Source organism: Anopheles maculipalpis, chromosome 2RL, assembly GCF_943734695.1.
Source record: "Anopheles maculipalpis chromosome 2RL, idAnoMacuDA_375_x, whole genome shotgun sequence".
Classification (NCBI taxonomy): domain Eukaryota; kingdom Metazoa; phylum Arthropoda; class Insecta; order Diptera; family Culicidae; genus Anopheles; species Anopheles maculipalpis.
In genome coordinates this window covers 31,136,782-31,163,237 of record NC_064871.1, presented here as the reverse complement: position 1 = coordinate 31,163,237, position 26,456 = coordinate 31,136,782, and the positions used below count along the sequence as shown (strand labels likewise).

Sequence of the window (26,456 nt, the reverse complement as noted above, 5' to 3'; positions counted from 1 at the left end):
AAATCCAACGAAACTTTTCCCTGGAAGAAGTACTTCGAAGCAAATGGTTGCCTGTTTCTCCGGCAAACTGGTCATTGGGTGACTATTCCGCTTGAGCAACGTAGGACGATCAATTCTGCATGATACACCACAATTTGCTTGCCAGAAGTCTTCGGAGAAATTCGAAAATGGAACAACAGAAGACTGATCATCTTCACCATGACAAACTCTCATACATCGGCTCAAACCATCGCTTATTTGACCGGCCAAAACGACGAATTGATGATCCATCCGCTTTATAGCCCTGAATTGTCACCCAATGACTTCTCTTCATTCGCGCACATCAAGAAAAACTAAGGCGTGGTCAACGACTCTCGTCCCCAGAAGAGTTCAAAAATCACGTATTGTAGGTATCTTAAACAGAGTGGAAAAAGTGCTTCGACAAATGGTTTGAGCGCATGCAAAAGTGTATTGAATCATGCTGGAGAATACTTTGAAAAAGAATAACACAATTTGTTGATGATAAATAATTGCATTTTCATTATTAGGCGAGAAATGCAGGCAGAAGATTTAAAAGGCTAAAATCTAAAGTGATTAAAAATCATTATGAAGACCATTACACCGCCTTCCAACTGGTATTGTGAACAACTCGATGTGTTGAATTTTTCAGCCAGTGCAGAGCACAAGAATGCCCCGTGTCATTACTTTTATCCTTCATCGAAAAGTTTTCCATGCAGTCAACCCGTTAGAAATCGACGCAAGCATTCCCTAACCTTCTTGGGTCGTAAATAAGAATCCAGCGTTCCGTTCCACCCGTGCAAGTTTACACAACAACACAGGCCAACCATTTGGGGACGGTTAACGATTTCTGACGCCATGCAAACAATTAGAAACTCATTCAGTGGCAAATTGCATCAGACACGCGTCGTCTACCGGAGGAAAACCAAAAACCCTCGTTGCAACTAGACCATTGCGTCGAAGGTTAGGGTAAAAGGGCAACGCGTGTGTTAGGACCAGAAACGCCAACATGAAAACCGATCGCAATAAAGGGCCGCCACCACCACCAGCGATTCCTTACTTTTCGTGAATGAAACCTGTAGAGCACCTGCAAAACGGGAATATCAAGTACGAAAACGCGTTGGTGTCGGTTTCGGTTTCAAGCAAGTAAGAACACCATAGCACAATGAAAGTACCACACCGCCCTGTGCGCCGTAAATAATTCAACGCGCGAGCACACACACGCAGGCTGCTCTCGGTCCATATTCTCCATATGCACTTCTTCTACACCCATTTAAGGAAGAGGCGGTGAAAATGTTGGGAGCGCAAATTGCAGCTACTAGTAAAATTAGAACAAAACGCCACCCTCCCGGTGCTTCGCCTCAATGGCGTCTTGATAGCGGAAGCACAAATCTTGGTGGGCGATGTGTGCGGAGGCGAACGAGCTTCACACAATGAAGCGAAGTACTACCACAGGCGTATGACGTGTGCAAACTTTACATCCCGGAAATAGGACCACTGCAGCCCGGGGTTGGTGCGCTAGGCACAAACCAGAACCACGACCAGTATCAACCGGTAAGGATCAAACACAACGGTTCGATCCAACAGTCTTCGTACACCCGTGCGTCGTCCCTTCAAAGCTTAACGCAACCATGAGACTGCGAACGGAATAGAATGGTAAAGTTCTAATGGCGATGTTTCACGCTTGCCACGTTAGTTTTCTTACATACTTTATATACTGGCGGCGCTTCCCCGCAAGTAACGCGCGCACTGGAGTGTGGGGGATCTCGACGTAACGGACGTATTTGTTTACATGTTTACAATTCCTCAGCGCACGTCGAAGCGATCGGTTCTCGGCTGGAACTATACACACCTTCACCGGTGTATCGCCACCAAGGTCTGGCCGTCGTCATCGTTGTTGTCGTCTAACAGCGGTTTTGTGGTTACAAAAGTTCTACTCCAATATTCCACACAACAATTGATCGCAAAACACAATCGTTGTGATCGTTACGAGGAATTTTCTGTTATGAAATTTGAGGTTTTTGCGGGACACAAGCATGCAGGCTGGTAACTAAAACAAACAACAACCTTCACGGGGAAGATCGTCTTACCAAAGGGGGATGTAAAAAAACCCCCCTGTACTTAGAACACGCTAAGCAGTAGGAAGCATCGATATTAGGTGCAGCGAACCATATCCGCTCAGGGTTTTCAGGGTGAGATTCAACCGCAACTTGTAACAGTGGCAAGTCGTTGAACAAACCAAACGGAACAATATTACACCGCGTCTTCCGGACCATCATCGATCAGGGCTGAAGAGGCTACAAGTCGCCGAGGGACTTCCCTCATGCAGACAAAGAATTCACCGCCAACAATCCGTTTAAAGTTCAAAGAGGAAATGAATCCATCACTGCAAGCATGGACTCACTGCCCAGTGAAACAGTTGATCTGCTAAACAGCCCTGTCGAGCAGTTTTGGCTGTCAAATCGTACCGTTCGTAGGTGCGCGGCTGGCGGAATAAAGTTGGGAGCATTTGAAATGAGCTATTCAATGGCAAATTAACGATAAGTTAAGGCTATCGGCGTAAAATATATGTACGAATATATTTTAATGAAAAATATTTTTAAAAAAGCTTGATTTTTGCTCAGTAATGTATGAAAACTGCTATTTATTGATTAAGCAATGTTTACGAACGATGAACCGTGTAAAATAGTTGAAGCACCTCCAACTACGCGGAGCATTTTGAGACGTTAAGGCTTGCCATGTTTCCGTGCGTATATTTCATCGAAATTAAGGGAAAATTTAAGTTATTATTGTTTACTGAACGGTCTTAATGTCTGCTGTTCCGATTAAGGCAGGTTTAAATCTGATAAAATTTATAAAATAATAAGAAAAACTCAAAAACGCAAACCATCCGCAGGCGACTTATTAGCGGAAAGTTAAGGGTTTCGTTGTTCTCCTGCTCATATATGACAAAAATATCATAAAGCACATAAAATGATAAGAAAATCTTTGGGAATGCGAAGCTTCTGCCAACGGTAACTGAAGGCTAAATTAAGGGTTTCAAGTGTTGCGGCAATGTGCTAAATTAGGGGTAAATTAATGTCAGGAGTATTACTTGAAACATATTTCTTTGCAATTAATCATAAAAAAACGTTCAAAATATTGTCACGAATAGCGTTCAGCAACATATTACACACATGCATTTACAATACTCTTGAGAAGAAAGAATCTAAGCTACAGCCACAGCAACATCAGTGGTTTCAATTATTATCATTGATATGATGACTTTGACCTCCTCCTTACATGACGCCATCTGAGCCATTGTGTTAGCGTGCGAAGTTGATGCACCCCGTAAGTATGAGCCTAAATCCCAACAAGACTATATACTGGAAAAAAAGAAAGCTCCAAAGAACAGCAACCAAAAAATCGATACAAAAAAACAATTTTATGAAGAAAAGAAGAACTGCTCGATTGGGCTTGTTAAAGACTTCTAATTCGCCCTTAAGTTAACTTTTATTGACCCGGTTATTGAACATCAATTTGAAGGTTTTTTAAGCAGATTTGTCTCACTCGAGAGGAAAATAAACTTGTCATTCATCCATTCATTTTCTGATTTCCTTCTCTATGTGCCATATTCTGAAGTGTTGTTACAATAATGTCTAACAACTTCTTCAAATCCATCAATCCAAATTTGATTCCACCGGTGAACAGGTTGGTTGAGTTGTTGCCATCTTTACCAATCATTACCAAACCCTTATTTGGTTGTAAAACAGTAGCTACCGTCATCGAGGGTCAACGATGAGCGTAAAGCAGTTACCGAACCATTACGATAGCTCGGAAATGAGTAAAAGTAATGTTCAAAATTGGAAATTCTCGGATCACTGCAACTCTAGAGATGCGAAACCCAGTTGAAACAAGAACAAATTGCAGTGATCGCAACGCACGCTAGCACACAGCCCTGGTGGAGCAATATTTTGCGCTGTGTTTCCGCAAACACTTAACAGGTAACGTAAATAATAGTTCGTACTCTCATTGTTCATTATTTCAGTTAAAGTTTCCTCTGGGTCTGCTCGTAAATAATAACTTTAACAACAGCAACAAGAGACAACGTAACCTACATAGCAGAAGTAGATTGTTTTATCGTATTTAATACTCTTATCTAAAGCCGACCAAGATGATAAGATAAGCGATCGGTCATCTGTTGTTGTTCTTTCTCTGTCTGTACCCACTGTCACATTTAGTAGGATCAAGGTCGCCATCACAAGGGAAATTATGATTAATATTTTGCGTAACTGTGGGAAATCCCCCGGATCAAGTGTTGGGTGTGCCATTGTTTTATTTTTCTTCTGATAAAATAAAAGACTCCAAAAGCTGAAAACCTTATCAAGCTATGACAAGAGGTTTTAATAATTAAATTGAATATTTCAAAACTCGCAACGCAACGTTGCATAACGTTGTTTAAGATCATTATGCAGCACTCTAGTGATCTTCAACAACACCGGAAGCTTCCGCGTCTCCATTTCCTGTATGGCAGCTGTAAGAAGACGACGCCGATGCTGCAAACCGGTTCCGCAGTCGCGGAAATGCGGTGTGTGTGACTGTGATTTTGGAGCTGTTACAGCCAGTGGGAAGGTCAACACCACAACGAACGCACACCCCCCCCCCCCCCCCCCCCCCTTTCAGCATTGAGCGAGATCGTTGTTCCATTTTCGCGACTTGACGATACACAAATAGTCGACATAGAAGGGTTGTTTTACCAGTGTTGGCGATGCACTGAGAGAGAGAGACTCGATGGCGGGGGATGGAGATGGGAGTGTTGAACTATGGACGGCAAAAAATGGAAAACAAGACCAAGGCGATGACTGCAGGACAGTCATTTGCGCTTCGCCCAGCACAGGCGCATATTTGTTGTTTCCTTCAATCAGCGGGAGAGCACCCGGAGTGATTGACACTGAAGGCCAAGGTTGACCAATTATTGACCTGTAGCTAGTTAGATTCGACAGATTCAGAGCTGATGTTGAGTAGAGCAAAGACACGTTGCGGGTAAAGTGTGTCGAGGCATAATATTTGGAGCATGCTGACAAAGCGCTAAAGAATGTTGGCCTGCTCTTTTGAAGAGCACGTCGTCGCGACATGGCCCAGTCAACAATAGATTTCCAGGAAACTCGATCACTAACTGCAGCTTCCCATTCATGTAAGCACCCGATCTCCGACAGGTCTTGACCTAATCCAGCCAACAAACTCGCTGTGCTTCCCGACGCCTTGTGCCGAACTGCGGGATCGCTGACGAGCACCTTCTTGGCGGGGCATGAATCCAGCATCCTCATAACATGACCCAACCATCGTATCTGCCGGTCTTCGCCACAGTTAGGATCAGCAAGCTCGTGGTTCTCTTGCACAAGAGCCAAGAGCGTTTGCATCCTCTGCTCGGATTATCCAAGACTCGTGGCCATATAGAACCACAGGGCGAAACAGTGTGAGATATATCTCTCATTTCGTGCGGTGTCGAAGTCTTCTGGATCTCAGCAGACGGTGAAGGCCGTGATAGGCACATTTCCCCTGCACAATGCGTCTCCGGATTTCGCTACTGACATCGTTATCCGAAGTTATGACGGTCCCAAGATAGCAGAACTCCTCTACCACCTCGAAGTTGTCGCCGTCGACTAACACGCTGCTTCCCACTCGGGCGTCCACTTGGGGACACCAAGACTTGAACAAAGATGGTAGAAAATCGATTTCCCTGCAGCCCTGACGTTGAAAATAATAAACGAAAATCCTTTCCACCATTCGGTCGCGCTTTTTTTGTGCATAAACCCGAAACACTGGACTGGACTGTTTGTTGGTCTTCCACCAAACAAACACCCAAGGTACAAACCAACTGTATTAAGGGTGCGCCAAATCGTTCCTTCCTGTCGCAATACCAACCACTCTTTTCCCAGCTCCGGCAGGCAGGGAAAGCATCGACTGACGTACTGAACCGGCAGGTAAGGTAAGCGGTCGAAGAAACATAATAAAAACAGACCTGTCAACAGACTTGTTGTAGAGGCCGACCCCAAGTTACGAGGTTTCCACTATCGCGCACGCCAGTGATTGCACACGACGAAAGCAGCACAAGGCGACGAATGTCCCCAGCACGAATGTCTGGAAGGAAACCGGGGTGCTTCCGGTTTCGCTTCCTTGCGGATATCCCATTCTATCACTGGCACAACCACCAACTTTTTAAGCGACTCGTTTACAACAGAGTTGCCGCATATTAGCGAAGCGGGCAATTGGAAATGGCTTTAATATTTTGCTTTCCATTTTTTCCTATATTGCCTTAACAAAAATTCGACCACCAAGCTGTCCGCTTTGCACAATATCCCAGTGCGGCAGTGTTTATTTTTCTGCATGGACGAAGAGAACTTTTTACAAAAGGATATTAGCGCAGGTTGTGTAACGTCGCTTGTCGGCCTCGTTTTTCGGTTCCCCTTGCATACCACAATAACGGTTGCAACCGATGTTGAAATCGAACTGTGTGTCGGCTCGTTGACAATGACAAGCAGTGGTACAAGAGCGCACTCCCGTTGTCCTAAAACTTGATTTTTTTCGTTCGAAACTTGGCACTGATTCACGTGTGTGTGTGAAAATTATGGTTACAAAAAAAGCGCTGCAGCTAGAACAAGAATCCACGAGGAATCCACACGACATCGAACCAAGCCATGGTTGCACACCACCTTCATATCATCACCTTGCTTTATTAGCGCCAAATAATGTCAACCCCCCAAGGGTGGTCGAGTGTGCTGCTTCCATCACCCCACTCACCAGGAACGATGCGACCCTGCAAGATTCGCCACAAGTCATCAGCGTTGCATCGTGTCGGTTGGAAGAGCGCGCTGCTGAATGCCAAAATTCACTCGCTGGTAACCCAATAAAATGCAGTGCCAAAAAAGCGTGACGATGCTTGTTCGCGAGATCGTTACGAGTACGCGGTGCGGAACTGGGGTGACCTTTACAAGACTCGGCGGTAATCAGCGTTAGGACCGTGCACACCTCATTTGGTTATCCTTTCTTTTTTGTGTAGATTTTTATTTAATTATTTCTGGTGCATGATTCAGTTTATTTCAGCATCATTTATATTTTGAAGCAGATATATTTAACACTAGAACTGCCGCGATTTTAGCAAATAAATAATTTTTATGATCTGATAAACATTTTCATATGTCTTGAAGTTTGTATACTTATCTTAATGCACATTTAATTGGTTGTTTTTTACACCAGCATTGAAAGACAATCAAATCGAGCAAATCCATAGTTTATCCCGTTATGTTGAAACCTCCAAGATTCAAATCTGTTACAGCAAAAAGATCAATGCATCCGCCTTGTTACTCATAAAATTGTTAACTTTATTGTTTTACTTCATGTATATTATACATTATCTTATAGTTGTATTGCAAGGAATACGTCTGTCGGATAAACAAAAACACCTTAAGAATTTTGCATTCAAATACGCTGTTCATCGTTCCACAAATCACCAGTCAAAATGACTGGTTTAGGTAAGATTGCCCATGACGTGAAATAATATTAGTATAAGATTGGATTTTTAATCTTTAAATTCATACGATAGGAACATCCTATTGAATGTGTAAAAGTCATACATTAACATCGACAGAATTGCTTAACTTATAAAAATAAATCCACTTGAAAGGTATAAAACCAATCAAAATAACTGGTCCGGTAGTTCTAGTGTTCAGAAAATTTAGACAAAAAAGGATTTCAAATGATAGGTCTGCGCTTTATGCAACTTCACATTTAAAAAAGTAGTTCAATTTTCGATGTCTAACCACCAAGTTCTTGTTGCTGTAAGTTTTAATGCTACAAAAGCACTAAATGTTAAAGTCTAGATTTTCCGCATCGCTTTCTACTACATTCGAAAGTCTCGTAACAATATGGAATGCTCGGAATCTGTACCAAATTCGACACTTTTGGCAATATTCCAGTTCCAGTTCCAGTGGTTAGAGGTTGCGAAATTGGAAGCGTTTATATCAGTTGTCAGAATCTGCCTAACTATTTCCAATTATCAAATGGATCAAATGGGGATCAAATGATTGAGGCATATTTCAACGATTAGCTGACTAGGGAAACGAACTTCAGAGACTTCAAGGAGCCGCAAACTAACTGGCTAAATGTTCAGCAAAAAAGGCCACATATTTTGGCGCGAAGCAATAATCGCTCCAAGGGACATTTAGGAGAGAATCTGACTTGAATTTCTGCGATTATTATCAAAACGCCAAAAAGAGGAGGGATTGGGACAAAGACGTGATTGCTTAAAAGTGACATAAGTGTTGAATTGGCGATGAACAAATAACAAATTCTACAATTTTAGCACAAGAACATGAAGAAGAAATACCATAACCCAGAACCCTTTTTTGAAAACCTACTAGGCAAACACTACTGGACCTTCACAACGTATTGGCACGATTATTGGCAACGATAAAAGAAGCAATATTTGAAACAGCTTCTCTGTCGCTGTCATTTTTTAATTTTTTTCTATTACTAGACAATTTGGACAATTCACATAATGAAGAATTTAAATATATTTGCGTATGAACGAGTTTTTCAATTCACCAGGAAAAAGAAACGACTTGAAAACCTGTGGCAGCCGAAAACAAATGTTGGCAACTACTAATCCTATACAACAGGGTAAAGGTGCCATTACACGGTCATTTCGTAGACGAAAATGTATTCCAAACAATGAAGTTTGCTCAACATTGCTATATTTAGTAATAATAAATTCGAACAGGCAGCCAATGAAATATAAACGTTTACGGTTTAAGTGCATCTCAGAGTTTCCATGCATCCTGAAGTTTGCGGGCATAAAGGTAGGTTCTACCAGGCCTTGACTAGTAAAAAGATATTGTTGTCCAAAAACAAAACGTCCAAAGTCCATCTGAAACTTATTACTTCTTCGCAAATTGAACATTCGCAGCTGCAGCTCATTTGCCAATTCGAACGACCAACAGTGGCATCCAATTATGTTTTCCAATATTGATCATAACAAGCTGAAACGTTTGTTGGCTGCCGCTGCCCTCAATGGTAGCGGTTAAGGACCATTTTCGACCATTCACCTTCATACTTCGCCAAACATTACGGCCCGTCCCCTGCCCAAACGCTTCTGTGTCCAACGATGACGCATAACGGCGAAGGTATCACCCCACATCGGGCTGTTGGCAAAATGGGTTCAGTTTTCTGGGGTTTACATTACACACATCGATCTAACAATGAGCCAAAGGGCAAGGAAGACCTACTGCAACCTTAAAATGGTTTCTTTTTATTAATCCGAATGAGCAGCAGCTGCTAAAGTTAGCTTCTTAAAGCATCGTGGTGATGATTCTACAATTCGTGTTTTTTATTGATGAAAGGACGTTAACCATTTTAAAAAGGGGGACAATATACTTGCCGCTTATAATTAATGATTAATTACGTCTTAAACGTGCGGAGTGCTAAAGAAAAATTATCTCCTCTAACATGCATCTCCCATTATCACTGCTCCCTTCGACCCGGGTGTGGAAATGAACTTTGGTTAACCTCCTTCTGCTTAATCTCAGCCCAAAGCATTACTCAAAAGCAACGAGCATTTCCCTTTCTTAGCTAACTCAACCACTTGCATCGAATAACGAAATGCAACGCTACAATTCTCTGGGGTTTTTTTTGAATCATTTTTGACCTACTCGCCTTGTGGATTGCGTATATATAATACCTTAAATATCAGCTTTGACACACCACCGTACGACACACATCGACCTACGGCGAACGATTCATCATCCTTAATTTTAAACATTCTTTTCACATTTCCGTTTCGACATTCTTTCGAACGCTCGATAGAACCAGCTCGACATGTTAGTTCTGAGTCACGATTTATGCTGCCAAGGTTCACACTACCGTAAAACTCCATTCGGAACGTGTGGAAACAAAAGTAAACTTCAACGAAACCGTGTCTAGAAGAGAAGCAAGAAATAATCTTTCGCCCAAACGCATCATCCCACACGTACAAAACCAAACCCGGAGGACCTTTTTCTGGCGGGATTATTGGTCTATATAAAAAAAAAACTCCCAAACGAGAACCTTTGCGCGTCTCTGCTCAGACAGACGGTTAGAGTTTGGTTAAATTCGATTCCATTTTACAGGGTTCGCTTAGTCAATTCGGCATCGACACACCATTATCGTCGTCAAGTTTAAATCCATCGTTGATAAGATTGAATTCGGATTGTTTTGGTTTTTAAGCTGTCAAACCGGTGGCTCCGTTGTGTTGTGTTGTGTTGTGTTGTGATCCATAAAGCTATACAAAAATGCGTTGGTTGAGTAATGTTGTAACTAATTATGTATTGTTTTCAAAATTAACACTTGATTAGTTACCAATTACGATGTATTATTTGCATAGTGTTATGTTTTATAATATTTGAACATTTATGTAAATAAAAAAATCATATCAAAAGTTCATTTAGCCACCACAAAGTTCACAACCTCAAGCTTTAGTTCACAGCATTATAGCTTATATACTCCTCAGCTAATCATATTCCTATCTAATATGCCGCAATTATGTATCTATTCTTTCTCGATTTAAGCAACGTGGAAGGTATGTCCAAATGTTTTTGAAATAGTTACCACAGTCTTTTGATTTGATAAATGTGAAGAATGTGAAATTTGATGTTGCACATTTTATATTTGTCATTTCATTTAAAAAGAGTAAATTTTCCTAAATTAATTTATGGTAATTAGTTGGCAACCAACACATTTTTGATAGAGCTTTAAGGATCAAACAAAACGGAGCCACCGGCTTGACAGCTTGAAAATCAAAACAATCCAGAGGCGACCGAATTCCATTTTAACAGCGACGAATTTAAAATCGACGACGCCCGAATAGTATGGACTATACCCAAATGAGAGCATTTACGAGAACAGAATAAGCATTTACGTTGCCCGATAATAGAGTGACGATGCCGCATTGACTAGGTAAACCCTGTATCATACACCGTGACGTGTCATAGAGCGGAGGCACGGTTTATTGCCCCTCCCGGTGGCGCACACGGTAAAAAACGTGGGTGCAACACGAACTTGAACTTTTCTTCCTGACTCGAAAGGTATTTATTTCGGTTTCTTCCATTCTTTCTCACTTCTTCGACCGTAAACAGAGCACCAGACGAAAGACAAACGGTTTCAACCAGACTTCTTTACTACCGAGATACCGAGAGATCAGAAGAGGAAATAGAGAGCTACAAAAAAAAGGTTGGAAAATAGTAAAACTAGCAGCAGTGCGAGCAACAGCAACTCCTGCAACTAATAAACACACCATCAACCTCAACAACGCGCACAGAAACGCGCAACCGGTAGAATGGTGCAATTAAAATTATAATAAATTACTACGGTACGCATCCTTTGAGGGTGGGCCCTCGTGGGTTTTCGGGCTACGAATTTGGAGCTTGTTTATACGGTTGAGTTTTATCACATCTTTCCGCAAAGTCATAATAATCTCATCATCGTTATTGTGACGGGCGTGCGTTCTATTCCTGTACCTTTGATGAAAGGATAAAAGCAGAAGTAGAAACACACACATACACACGCACCAACACATATGGTATGTTGGATATGTTTGTAACAGAAAAAGAAATGATCATCGCAAATCATATCATTCACCTCACATTCGGAATTTTATCAAGCCAACAAGACGGCACACGGCACACAAGAAGCGCAAGCGGAATTAGAATTAAAAATTAAATAGCTTCATTCCATAGCAGCAGCACATTAATTTGCTGGCAAAAGTAATGAAATGGCAATAAAATTTCCCATCATAAAAAAGCAGTAGATGGCAGACAGAACCCAAATGGAAGAAATGTTGTGCGCGTTGGTCGTCGCATGTTGGCCCATTGGCAGATTTTTATAAATAGTGTATCGTCGTATCTGCAATAAAAAAACACATTTTGCTGACTTTCGTGTGACTTTTCTGTTGCGATCTAACCCGTAACGAACATTAAATATTGAATCGTTTGGACTTCCTTTTCGGGGGGGGTTTGCTTTCAGCCAAAGTTGAATGAAGCGGCATTACGAGCGACATTTGTTATAAATCAATAAATCAATAATCTTATTAAATAGCTTCTTTACTAAACAAGAACATGAATTTTTAGATTCAGTACATGCAACATGACTCTCTAAAAGAATTTACTTGTTGCTAATAGATGATCTTTTCTCACACCAAAAGCTCTTCTGCCACTTCTTAAGGAAATTCTTAAAGGCATGGCCAGACGGAGCATACTTGGAGCCGGGGACTTTTGACAACCACCGATGTTCTTGTATGCTGTCAGCTGCGTCCCCGTAGCTATCTTTTGGCACCCTTTTTCTATGATAGCCGTAGCTGCTTCTGTCAAATGATATACAAATGGCATTCCATTGCGTTTAGTTTCGAGGACAGGATCAACTCGATTGTGCTTCATGAAAATTATTTTATTTTGTTAAAATTGTTTAAAAATCGAACAGATCGTACATGAGGCCAATAAAAGACAGTCTGGAAATCATTGAAGAGTTATTAAATCATTTTCGTTTAGCTATAAACTAGAATGCAGATGTTGCAGAGCATACAACTATGTTTACACTAATTCGTAAGACGTTTTAGTATGTTTTTTTAAATTACAGATGGTAGTTATTTTGTTACGTGAAGATATACTTAAAGATTTATTAATATTAACCAGAGAATTTATGTTGTTGTAAACTGATTTTGCACATAAATTATATGAATGCAGTTTTATTACGTATAGCTTGTACTACCTGTACATGGAATTGCTTGGTGTGGTTACTTTCTGCTCTGCCTCTCTACTGTTTGTTAAAAAAATACTTTTAATTAATGTAATTTCAACATAGTGCCATAACAACTGTGTTACGATGCAATTTTCATTTCATCATGCATTGTACTGAGCGGAAGTGTTAAACGATCCCGAAGTAATTGCAAAATGATCGCTAAAGCCGTGCTCAGAGCAGGATTCATGGCTCAGATCAGGATTCAGCCAAAACTGATCGCTAGAGCCTAAATATTTAATTATTTTTAAGGTCCGTAGCCGTGTGCATTTAAAATTATGAGTTGACTGTTCGTCTTTAGCAGTTCAACTTCTCAACCCACCGGTTCTAACTGTCGCATCCCCGATCCGTCATCCGCGTCGCCTGCTAGTATCCCGCATACATCGGGTTAAGAGCTGGCGACGAGAGAACAATGCTGTCAAAAGACTCCAGAAAATGACGGGTAGTCAGTCCTCAATGCGAGGAAGTGGTCCGGCAGGAATTCGATTCCAAGTCCTAACGCCAGACGAAGGACGTTTTATGCTTTATGAGGAATTTTTTATGCTTTTTGTATCTATAATGACCTATGTCAGTTTGTTTTAAATGAGATTTGACGTTTTGTGACTCAAATGCTCCTAACTTTGCATACAAACTGATAGGCAAAACAAGCCAGCTTTAATGGCATTGGATTTCTGTCGAACAAAACTCCAAAAATTACAGTCGTGCAGACATCCAAAAGATTCTTTTTTGGCAAGGTCTGCACATGTCACCGATGGTTTAGAAATGTGAGTATAAGATTTGTAAGCACTTTACAAAGAGGATTTTCTGTAAAATGATTCGGGAAGCAGTTCGTTAACGTTTTGGGCACATTAATTCATTCCAACACCAACGCCCTGGCGTCGAATCGAATCCCGTCAGGGACAATCTCCCCATAAGCTGGACTGAATATTAAGCTGGTGGATATGAAAGCTAAGTCAAGTTTAAAAAGCTAATAATAGTAGATCAAGAGTTCTTGAGGGTTTTTTGAGAAATCGAGGTGGAACGTGATGATAGATAGGAAGTAATAGGAAAGTGTATTTATTGGACCAACGGTTGTGAATTGGAAATACCTCGCAATTGGATAGTCAAGGCCTGGGATTTGAACCCTCGTACTGTCGTTTGAAGAGCGGCGCCGTTGTCGCCTTCTCCATCGGGCCACCTCGTGATGTTAGCATTTAATTCGTAACATAATGTTTTCTTCAACGGTGTCATTGTTAAGTAAGGATTTTAATTTTTTTAAATATATTTTTAAAACATATATGATCAGTTAGTATAGAAGCATTAAACAGACACGATATTCACGAAACACATAAGCGAAACTGAACCTTAAAATGTGATCAAATCTTTTGAATCTTTTTTTAAATGAAAGAAAAACCATTCCTGGAACAAATCAAGCCCCAAGCATAAGCTCTCAATGTTTGTTGGAAGCATACTTAACCAAGGTTCGCCCGATTATTATTATCCTCTGCTATTCTACTTTCAGAAAGGTCGCTTTTCTAACTATCACGCTATCAATAAGCTCTACCTTACTTCCCGTCATCAGCACCTGCCAGCTGTGATTGAGGTCAACAACATCGGAGCCGGGAGCAAACAAGGCAAAGAAGTCACCCGGTCACACGGTGACGGCGAAGTCAAGCGCAACCTTTCTTAAAAGGGCTGTCATGCCAATTTTCCAAGAAAATCATTTTCCTTCACAAAAAAACAGATCAACAAAATGCAACCATCCTCAACCCACAGTTCAGGATCCCCTTTTTTTCGTGGCAAAACCCCATTCGCACACCACGAAACTATGGGGTCTGCAACCCACCAAAGCGGGTGGCTGAAGCGTTTCATTTTCCCGTCAACCTGGGGCCCTGGGAACGTTGATCAAAACTGGGAAGCATACAGCAGAAAGATGGTCTAATAATCATCATCGCGATGAATGGAACATACATGAAGGAAAATCATCCTTTTTATCCTTTTTTTTCTTTTTTTTCAATCTAAAGACATTCCCACATCGTTCCATCCTTCTCCACCCTATTCTTCTAAATGCATGAAAATAGCCTGATGACTTGGCTTGGCGTGCTGATATGACTACTGTTGGCGCTTGTTGCCGCTGCTCTCACAATCAAAAGTGAAAATCGTTGCTGTATCTGGGTCAACGACATAGTCTTGACGGGTTCAACGATTCAGCCCCCCCTTTATCGGGCGCATTTTTTAAGTAGTGTGGCAGGCGATGATTATGGAAGCAGAACGAAAATGGCGTAATAATAAACCCATAGAATGGACAGATTCTCCAAACGCGAAGGGGGGAGGGTTCAACAAGCATTATTATTATTTTTTCACCGTCCATGCATGTTAGGGAATGATCTCTCACACAGAGCATGGAAAAGAGTTCCTTCTTTTTTCAGGGTAATAAAATGAACCGTTCAAATCAATTTCCCATTTCACCACAACTGGCAGGCGGCAAGCCTGAAAGTGCCACATTTAAAGCATGTTGTACATATGTACATCCAAAATACACTTGATTCTTATGCTTTGTAGAGCGAGAGAGAGGGAGAGAGAGAAGCAACAATGCATCATTCCCGACACATAAAGAAATTTCCAACGAAATTAGCATATTGGATGCTTTTTTTCGCAATGTCTTTTACTCTTCCAATCGCTCTTCACCATGGACGTGGGGTGCTGTTACAGCTTCTGCTACGCAATATAATTACAGCCCATTTATTGCTATCCCCACGTGCCGTGGATCATCAGGTCAGTATGGAAACCGTTCCGTTTTTCCCCCATTTCCAGTCGGGAAAATGCTTACCCCCTGAGAGCCGCGGGCTCATCAAAGAGAGCGAGATGCGAGCAACGATGGAGAGAAAGATGCTTTACACCGCACGAAGAGAAAACTTAGTAGCACAATGATGCTGTGCTGATGAGATGATGTAAAAGAGCAGCTAGAAAGCAGTGCCCAAAGTGGCGCTGCGCTGGGCGCAATTGCATACACACCCAAACAATTGCAGTTTTTTTTTTGGGAGCGGGAGGTGGGGTGGGGGGGATGGCAGGTCCTTTCTTGCAAGCGAGCAAGAACAGTCAGAGTGAAATGCTCTAATTTTGCTCTTTTCTTGCCACCCCAATCGAAATACGTCATTCGAGTTGCTTGGGGGAAGAATGGGGAGGATGCTCTTACCTTGGAATGCAGTTCGATGGTGTCCGGTCAACTTCCCAGGCGGCGAACAATTTCATCGGGACGGGTTTGGTCATGGCCATCCGTTCGAATTTCGTTACTTTGTCGGCCATTTTTCCGTGCGTGTGAGTGTTTTATGCTGCTTCACTCCTTTTTAGAGCCACAGAGACACAACCACGCTATATTTTTTCTCCGCACACATATACACACATGTACGCTGTACACACTACACACATAGATTGCACGTTAGAACACAGAGCCGCCCCCCAAACAGAGGGGCGTTTGAAATGAGGATTTTCAGATTATTTTCACCGCCGTTTTTTTTTTCGAACAATTGCTGTAGAAAAGGAAAGGATGTAACGGATAAGTTTCTCACCATAACTACGGACAATTCAGGATTTCACGACCGGCTGAGTGTATGTGTAATGAGTATTTGGGCTAGGACTTGCACCGAACGATAGGTTCGCCCGAACATTCGCCGGGAACTATGGCAACCGACCGGATCTTGGCTGCAGCTCTCACAATCGTTGTGTGCCGGAGATCGCTCCCACCTGCCGGAAGTGTGGAAGTGTGTGTTTGCGCTCTTGCGAATGCCTGCCAATGAGCTTTTCTCTCGAATCTCGCGGACAACCCCGTTGGAGAAGTTCGATCTCTCGCTTCCAACACAGCACACTAAGATTCATGTGCCTCAAATAAAACTTTTCCTGATTTATACATTGTTCACTGAACTAATTTGGACGGAAAATCCACCAAAAATACCCCCTCTTCCCAAACTCATCCCTCTCCCACACTGATAAGAATTTTCCATTTTTCCATTACGCTTGGTAAATCTCTCGCAGGCCTACTCTTTCTCGCGCACTGTCACTTTCAACACCTTTTTGGCAAAAGCAGCAGCAGCTCGGAGCAGACGCTTTTTCTTCCGGTTTGCTTTCACTTTCCGGACCGATAAAGATGTGATCGAATGGGCTTTTTTAAATTTTTTGCACCTTGCTTCTTTATCTCATGCAAAACCTTTTCCCTTCTCCGGTAACACTTCAGCATATTACGGCACACCCACACACACACACCGTACCCAAAGGGAAGATGGATGGTGTAAAGGAGGAGGATAGGGGGGGAGGGAGGTGAGCAGGAAAAACCACTTCTCGCGCAACAACAACACAAAGAAACCTACACACACACGCACATACACACATTCACATACACGCGCGCGCATCAAACTATGCTCGCGGAAAGCATACGCACAAAACGAATAATCACACACACACACGCACACACACAAATATAGCACACAAACACGCCCAATGATCAATGAATGGATGGAATGGATGGATAGAAGAAGCCGCTGGTGGCACGTCACAGTAGGCCGTATATAGTTAAAGGAATTGTTTTCATTGCACCGTCAATGGCGCACCACCACCACGCGACTAGCGACAACAGCGCGATACGAAGCAAAAGGAAGCTGGTGTGAGATAAAACATAACAGCCTACTACTAAGCTTTTTTTTTCTTTTCTTTACACTGACCTATCAGTAAATCCTGCTTGCCAGAGGAACCAGCATTATCACTGTCGCCCGCCTCCCCCCGCCTTTCGCGGGGGGTTTTTAGCAATTGTTTCACATACAGCGACATGTGCAACAGGGCTGCTGCTGCTTCTGTTACCTTATCGTTATTCGCAACCAACGTACTAACCAAAGCCTCCCACTTTTAAGCCTAGGCTTTCCGGGTCTTGCCGGGTGCCGGAGACAAACACGCAAAAAAATACAGCTCGGGACAGAATCCGCGAGATAAACGCAAACACGCACACACACACCGCGATGGTTTGACGAGTCGACTCACACCCCTTGGCAAGAAAAGCAACGCGTTCAATTTTACCAAGCACCACTGTATTATACGCTACCACTCGAGCTAATTCGTTTTTTTTTTTCCTGCGAGTAATATTTTCCACTACGACATAATTTTTCATCAATCGCAAAGCGTTTCGCGAAAAGCGGAAGATCTGACCGGATGTCCAACGCCCAAAAAGCGATTCCTGTGTCGCAGGCTAGGCGCTCCCGGTTTTTTTTTTTTTCTCCTCTCTTTTCACCAATCTATGAGCCGGACTTTTCTTCACACGCAACACAATTTAAGAGGGGGATGTGTATTAAGCTGACTATCGTTTGGTATTTGGTAGCAACCGCAATGATTTCACTTACTTAGCATGGGTTTTTATGCTCTTTTCATACACAAAACGGACACACGAACGACGGTACACAACAAGTCGATTTGCACCTCTTCACGGAAGGAAGAAAACGGGAACACAATCGACACAACACAGCGTTCGGGGCGAACAAAAAGCTAGCATCTGCGGGCACTATGGGCTTGTGTAAAGTGCACCGTGGTTGCACATTTGTTCCATTCGCTTTTCTCGTAGTTTGTGACTGAAATGTTCAACTGTAGGTGGTGCACAGGGCTGTAAATTATTGCTTCAACATAAAAGGAACCTCAATGGTGCCAAATATGCGCTATTTTAAGCTGAATAAAACAAATTGTCGTATTTATAAGCGGTGTACAATTAATTATATACACTATCTTTGCCCATAGTGGAGCAGCGAGTGAGTGAGATAACTATATGGTAAATACGAGCAACCAAAAACGTCCAATTTCGCCTCGAAACAATTTGACAGCTCACCAGTCTTAATTTGACAGTTGCACAATTGTGTTGAGAAACCTTGCTGTCCGTTACTCGGTTCGATTCACGAAAACTATCTATAAAAATAAATAAAAAAAAGTTTTGCACGCAACGGGAATAATTGTGTACTTTCGAGCTTTCTCCTCAAAATACAATCAACCTTTGCAATGATTTGAATATTAGTTCATTTGTGTTGCAACTTTCAAAAATATATACATACCTCGGCATGTTGTTTACAGTACTGTAACGATGTTTTGTTTACTCTATATTTTCCGGCACCACCGAAACACAATAATTAAACCAGTATATTACTATCGTTTTACTCAAAAAATAATCACCAATATTTAATTTCTATATCTTACTTCTCAGCGGCAGGTTGAGCAGCGGCTAGCCTTTATCTCTTATCAGCCATTTCAAACAAATCTGCTGTCAATCGAAAAAAAAGCAAGACGAAACACAATCGGATAAGCGCTGTGGTGAGGAGTGGCCAGCAATTGCATTTCCTTCTGTTTGGTCATCCAACTTTCTCTATTCTCTCTTTAAGCTAATACCTGTGCTGCAGGATGAATCATTCCACCGAAATCATACTGACCATTGCCGGCATTGTGCTGGTTCATGGTTTGATTTTCTATTTCCTCACCCGCAAGTCTCGTCTGATCAAGGGCAAACATGTGGTCGTCACGGGCGGTTCTAGTGGCATCGGTCTGTGGGCAGCAATCGAGTGTGTACGCTTGGGCGCACACGTTACCATCATTGCACGCAATCTGTCGTTGTTGGGTAAGTATGGCGCAGCCCACCCAAAGCGAATCAAAAACTTCACATTCGAACCATCTTCCAGAAAAAGCCAAAGAAGAGCTGGAAAAGAGACGCATCCGTGACACACAGCTAATACAGTTCAGATCTCTAGATGTGGCGAAAAGCTATGAAACGGTCAAGAACGCACTGGAGGAATTGGAACGCTCAGTAGCCCCCATTCACATGCTCATCAACTGTGCCGGTATGGCGATTTGCGGTACGCTCGAGGACACTTCGATCGAAGACGCCCGAAAGCTGATGGATGTGAACTATTTCGGTACCTACTATCCAACGCGCTACGTGCTGCCCAAGATGAAGGAAGCGGGCGATGGCATCATTGTAATAACCGCATCCCAAGCGGCGCTGATGGGCATCTATGGGTACGGTGCGTACGCTGCGTCCAAATTTGCACTCCGCGGGCTAGCGGAAACGATCGCCATGGAAGCACGTCACCGTGGTGTTAGTGTAACGCTTGCCCTACCGGCCGATACCGATACGCCCGGCTTTGAGAACGAAAATCGTACCAAACCGGAAGAAACGAAAATCATATCCGGATCGGGAGGGTTGGCTAAACCGGAACATGTCGGCAAACAACTCGTACAGGACGCACTGAAAGGATCGTTTTTCTCCATCATGGGACTGGAGAGCTGGGTGTTGAGCATCCTGTGCGTCGGTATGGCACCGTGGCGTGGACCATTGCTGTGTTTCTTGCAGTTTTATCTGCTGGGTCCGCTGCGACTGATCGGGCTAGCTTTGCAGTGGAACTTTCAGCGAATTATAAAGAACTGTGCCAAACAGCGACAGCGTACATAAACTTCAACAACTGGTTGAAGGGAGGGTGGTAGTACAAAGCGATGGCGATCAAACTTTACTGTAACTGGAAGCCACCAAAAATCAGCTTCACAGATCCGTTTAGGTCTCTTTAATACATCCTCTTTTGAACTTTACTCTAATCTAGACAGCTGTACGTGAATCACACTTTTAAAATAAAAACAGTATTGCATGGTGTTTAATCTTCGTTTCAATGGCCAAAAATACGCTCTTCTATAACCACCTACCCGTGGTAGGTCATACATGTTGTATGGGTGTTTGCTTTTCCCCGGAAAGCTAATAACTTTTGATCCGCTCGTCATATTTGTAAGAAAATTTCAAGAAAGATGGTGGATGGATGACTAGGCTTCCCTACGCCGAGTTTCCACGGCATGGCGAAGAAGGAAAAGAATTTAAACACTCTTTACGATTCGAATCCTAGAAGAGTTGCAAAAATTGTGTGTGAGAGAGGCGAATGTAGTCTCAAAGGCTCTAAGCCTCTATAAACAAACAAAGAAAAAGTTTGTGAGAAGTTCAATTTAATCATTCACTGGAAGATTTAAATCACTCACTCCTACCTCAGTACGCACAACACTAATTCGGACAAGAAGAAACAAACAAGTGAACTTTATATTATTTTACTGCATGTTTTGTTAATTCCTTTCGTAAACTGGGAGGTTGTGTTGAAGTTTTATTAATCAGTTTTTTTTCTTTTGTTTGTTTTTTTTTTTACAAATTCATCAACACAATGTTTCATATACACACACACATATAATTTTCAGCCACTATCAATTTGCCATCCATGCAGTGGTGTAACCTTTGCAACATAATAATCGTTATTTCTATCAGACAATGAGGAAGGGAAGAGAAGGTGTGGCTTAACGAAATTGACTAAACTGAAGATATGGGACCATAGCAAAAAACTTACTACCAGGAGAGCAAGAGTATATCAACAAGAAGATACATGATAATTAAAATAGCTAAGACTGTCTTCTTTTGCTAAACGTAGTCGAAGAATACGCGCCTGGGTTCTGATGCGGGTTTAAGAATGTTGTAACGTATATTAAGGCGACAGCAATTTTACACATTATTCTTGACGATCCCTTTTACGGTCACTTAACACGCCTCGTTGCAACTTTGATGCGCCGTTGTGTAGCGGGCGGTCCGTTCGGTGTCGAGTTCGTGCCAATGCTGAACGTTGGCATCACGCCACCGGGCACAACACCACCCGGTGCACCGAAGGCGGGTGGTGCACCGAATGCCGGCGTAACGCCACCCATCCCAAACGGTTGCTGTTGCTGCTGCTGCTGCTGGCCACCAAAGTTGAACGCTGCTCCGGGCTGCTGTTGCTGTGGTTGTGGTGCAACGGCCGCAACATTACCGGCGGAGAAATTAAACGGTGACGATACACCGCCACCACCTCCAGCACCAGCGACCGGTGCCTGTGCTGCGCCGGATGCACCGAACGTGAATGGACCGGGCGTTGCGTTGGCGTTATTGCCGGCTCCATTAACCATCGCACCGAATGTGAAGGGTGCCGCATTTCCGGAAGGTGGATTCGTATTCCCCGTTACTACCGGTGAACCAAACATGGGCGGTGAGGAGACGACACTTCCGTTCGTGTTGATGCCACCGGTAAAGTTAAACGGTTTCGCCGCATTCGACCCAAGGTTAAAGTTAAAGCCGCTTGGTGCACCGGATGTTGTGCCTTGTGGCGTGTTTGTTACATTGTTTTGTGTCACCGTTCCCGGATTGTTCGCACCGAATGTGAACGGTTTGTTCGGTCCACCCGTTCCGATACCATTGGTTAGTCCTCCCTGGGCATTAAATCCACCGAACGTGTTGTTGGACGCATTAGTGTTTGCTCCAAACGTGAACAACCCACCGGATGCCGCTGGTGCCGCAGTTCCCGATGCGTTGCTGTTGTTGTTTGCCACATTCTGAGGTCCGTTGGTTTGCGTTCCAAAGATAGAACTGGCCGAAGGTGGCGCATTGGTCGCGTTTCCAGCTCCGGAAGATCCGGCTGAATTGGCACTGCCAAAAATGGATCCGCCACCGAACGCCGGTAATCCGTTTGGCCCACCGTTCATAGCGTTGGCACCGAAAGTGGGCACTGCTGGAGTGGAATTGTTGTTGACCGGTCCTCCGGAAGGATTGTTGTTGTTGTTTGGCGTGGAAGAAATCGAACCGAAAATTCCCGTTCCCGGAGCGGCTGGTTTGCTCGCAACGGCACCGAACGTAAATGGCGACGAGTTGGTGGAGTTGCTACCGAACGTTGGTACAATCGAGTTTGTTGGACCCGGCTGTTGCTGTACTGGAGTAGCCGTATTTTGCACGCCTGACGCTGCAGGTTGCGCGGGTTTAGTAGAACCGAATGTGAAAATTCCAGCCGCAGGAGCATTGGCTTGAGGCCCCCCATTTCCAAAGATTGCATTTCCCGTACCAAGAGTATTATTGTTAGCGATGCCTACGGTATTCGTCGAACTAATTGGTGACGCGGTTGCTGCTGTACCGGCACCGAATGTAAACGGCGATGAACCGGATGATCCTGCTGCGGTTGCTGTCGTACCGGAAACGGCGGCACCAAAGATGGAGGTTGGTCCTCCGGTTGGATTGGTTGCTGACGGTTGTCCACCAGTACCAACAGACCCAAAAATGTTGCCAGCATTTGGTTGTTGTGGTTGGGCAGCAAACAGGTTCGTCTTAACGGCATCCGCTCCGGATACACTACTGTTGGTAGCGTTTGTGGCAGCGGAACCGAATATGTTTGCGGATGTAGTGCCGGTTGCTGCCGGTTTAACACCTCCAAACATGAACGGTTGGGATGCTGTAGTCGTTGATGTGTTGGTGGCGCTAGCATTCGGAACTGGTGCTGTTGCAGCTGCTGCTGCTGCTGTTGTAGGGCCAGTAGTACTGCCAGCCAGAGAACCGAACGTCGGGAATGTTGTTGTAGGCGCGATGGAGGATGTAACGCTGGCTGTACCAGTCACCACCGTAGGACTAGCAGCTTTGGTCCCAAACGTAAACGGACTGCTGGTGGCGGAAGATGACGATTTCGGTGTAGTGGTAACGGTGCCAAACGTGAAAGTACTACCGGCCGCTGTAGTAGTGGTCGTAGAAGCACCCGCCGTACTGGTGGTAAATAATGATCCAGAACCAAACGTTGGGATTGTCGCGGAAGTACTAGCGGCAGGTTTGCTAGCCGCATTAAAACCGAAGCTAAAGGCGGGTGTTGCCATTGCCAGGGCGGTTGATATTGGTGTGAGCGTTGTCACCGTAGTAGTAGCTACTGCAGTGTTGCTGAGTACTTGCGCTGATGATGAAGTCGTTGCCAACGTTACCGATGATGAAGATAGTTTGAAACCTCCAAAGGTAGTTCCAGCTCCGAAAGTGGGTGAAGTTACGCTAGATGCTAATGTTGACGTGGCGGTTGCTGTTGTTACTGCTGCTGTCGTTGTTGTAGAAGTTCCACCGGTGAAGGAAAACATAGGCGTACTGGTTGCTGTTGCGATCGTCGTCGTGGATGCTGCCGACACTGGACTACCACCGAACTGGAGCACCGGTGTTGGAAGTTTCGCCGTCGCCGGTGAGAAGGAAATCAAATTGGAGTTGCTCAGAGCGGCGAGTGAACTGGTTGACTTTTGTATCGGTGTACCAAACGAGAACGTTGCGGTTGGGACCATGCTGCTCTGTGTACTTGTTGTAGTTGTGGTGGTGGTTGAAGGCTTTACTGGTAACGCAAATCCGGAACTTGGTGGCGCTGTACTGGATGGCGGCGTTGGCGTGCCAAATGAAAACGTTGGTGATTTTGGGACCGGGTCCACCGTTGGGGCCTGCGTTACTTTGGCGTCCATTTTAGCTTCGCTCAGTTTCGCGTCTGAGCTCGTTTCTGTGGTAGGCTCCTTGGATGGTGGTGCTGCTGGTGAAGCGATCTTTCCCAACCCGGTATCTTTGATGGGATTATTTATCAATGCCGATAATCCATTGCTGACCGTGGATGAAGGAGCAGAAGGGCTGGCAGAAGTCGTCACCTCTGCCACCGTTCCAGTGTTCGGTTTCGAAGCGACACTCGTCGGAAGTTGTTTGGATGTATCAACGGTATCCTTTGCGGGTGCGAAACTGAACCCGATGCGTGACGACGGTGTGATTGTAGTAGTAGCAGCTAGTGGTGGTGCCTGTTGCACTTCCTGCACTTCCTCCTCCTCCTCATAGTCGTCCAAATCTCCGCTCAAACATTTCAGCATCACCGTCAGCTTGGATGGAGCCGGTTTCTTGAGTGGATCGCGCGATGAACCAAATCCACCCGTCCGCGACAAACTCACATCGTTGGGCGATTTTTCCTTCGGCTTCACAAACTGAACCTTTCCGCTTCCTTCGCCATGTTCGTCCTCCTCACCATCGCTCGCTATTATGCGGCTGCTGCCCCTTGTAGACGGTGAGCTGGTTTTATCCGACGCCGATGGCTGTGATGTTTCGTACGGCCGATTGAAGAGTGTTATCTTTGGTGGGGGACGATGCGGAAGTTGCTGTTCGATCGGTTCTCTACTTGCGCCGCGCACCAGCGGTTTGTTCCAGCGGTCCAAATTTGTGCCCGGTTTGGATGCTTTTGGACTATCACTGCGCTCCAGCGATCCCGGTGGTGTGTTGAGCGCCATGTTTGAAAACTTCTCCGGTGTAGCAAGCCCGATCAGGGTGGAAGAGGAGCTTGGCACTGATCCAATAGCCGGCGATGACATATTTATCGAGGTTGCCTGATTCACGTTAAACCGTCGGTCCGGGCGCTGGGAAATGGTACGCTTCGGTGTGTTCATCGCTACCAGACTCGAGCTGAGCGAACTGAGGATATCATTGTTTTTGATGCAAAGTCGTTTCTTTTGCGATTGCTGCTCGCCACCCGAATGAACAACACGACCCACACCTCCCAGTCCGGGTCCTTGTTCCGAGGAGGGTGAGGATGGACTGCTTTCCGACGCCTGTTCACGGGTTCGCTTCGTAGCCAGTCCGTGCGTTCCGATGGCAACGGCAGCGGTCGCCGATGGTGGGCCACTGCCGGCCGCATCAAGTTCCGACAGTTCCTGACATTGCTTCTTGATACGATCCGCGTCCAGTTCCTCGCTATTGATACGCTTCCGGGATATTTCCTTCAGCGCATCGAGCACGCTGCGGGTCGGTGTCGCTTCCAGCTCGGCGCACGGTGTGATAACACGATTTTCAACGTCCGCCTCATCACCACCACCACCACCGCTCCCGACACTATTGCTAACGTTGGGCGGCCCATTTCGTGCCGTGCCCAAGCCCGCAAACAGTGTCGTTTCGCCTGCCTTGGATTCGTTGGTAGTCGGTAGGAGCATCGAACCGCTGCGAAAAATCGTGCTACGCTTGTTCGTGTGAAAGAGCGATCGTTCTGGTGGTGCTATCCGGACCATGCCAAAGTTCCCATTCCGACGGATCGCGTCTTTGTTCGCGTACCGCAGCTCATTCTTGCGCAGCTGAACCAGCGGAAATTGGCCCGGTTTGTTGTACACGCTCGATAGAGACTGGGAACGATTCATCGTCTGGGACTGTTGGCTTCGATCGTAATAACGCACCAATCGATTCACCAAACCTGGACTTTGTGCATCGGTCAGAACGCTGAATACCGGAAATCGAATGAAAAAAAAACACAGAAACATTACAAGACGCTTTAGTTGCTAAATCAATTCCACACACATCCATACTTACCGTGAATTAGCACGACCAATTCCCGTCAAATTGCTACTACTTTTGAACAGTGTCCTATTGTTCATTAACGGCGAGGTGGGCCTCCGTTTGGACTGTCCACCATACCCGGTACCGTTCCACGCCGAACTAAAACTTGTGCTACCGATGTGTGTCGATTCAGCAACCGGTGGTGTACTGAGTGTACGGTCCAGCCCCATCGTCATACTGCTGCTGCCTGCATATGAACCCAGCAACCTTGACGGCGTACTTTGATTCCTTTCATTCGCAGGCAACGATGACGACGATCCGGAGAATTTCATCGTGCGCGCTACCGCCTGATTCACACCCGATCTTCCTTGCTCCATCGATCGATCGAACATTGTGTCGCGCTCACAACACTGGCACAACACACCGATACCCGTCACACACGCACGCTCTCACAACGTCTTCTCTTAACCTTCAAAAAAAAAAAACTAAGCGACACCAACGGGGGCTCCTGACGTAGCGAGGCTCA

General features: G+C 44.5%; 3 protein-coding genes across 3 annotated transcripts in view; 1 reads left to right on the top strand and 2 right to left on the bottom strand.

Annotated features, from left to right (window-relative positions):
• The window catches only part of LOC126559695 (phosphofurin acidic cluster sorting protein 2), a 42,062-nt gene extending 25,978 nt beyond the window's left edge, over nt 1-16,084 (bottom strand). Inside the window, exon 1 of the mRNA XM_050215863.1 lies at nt 15,974-16,084. Within this exon, the coding sequence (XP_050071820.1) occupies nt 15,974-16,083 (110 nt within the window). The 5' untranslated portion in view covers nt 16,084. The remainder of the gene's footprint in view (nt 1-15,973) is intronic.
• Nucleotides 16,085-19,200: 3,116 nt separating this feature from the next.
• On the top strand, nt 19,201-20,245 carry LOC126558549 (3-ketodihydrosphingosine reductase). Its single transcript, XM_050214574.1, has 2 exons — nt 19,201-19,414; nt 19,476-20,245. Exons 1-2 carry the CDS (start codon nt 19,201-19,203, stop codon nt 20,243-20,245), a joined length of 984 nt encoding a protein of 327 aa, XP_050070531.1.
• Nucleotides 20,246-21,348: 1,103 nt separating this feature from the next.
• On the bottom strand, nt 21,349-26,331 carry LOC126556674 (mucin-19). The gene is made up of 2 exons (XM_050212087.1): nt 25,964-26,331; nt 21,349-25,873 (listed from the first exon to the last, which is right to left on the bottom strand). Exons 1-2 carry the CDS (start codon nt 26,320-26,322, stop codon nt 21,355-21,357), a joined length of 4,878 nt encoding a protein of 1,625 aa, XP_050068044.1. The 5' UTR covers nt 26,323-26,331; the 3' UTR covers nt 21,349-21,354.
• Between the last annotated feature and the right edge of the window lie 125 nt (nt 26,332-26,456).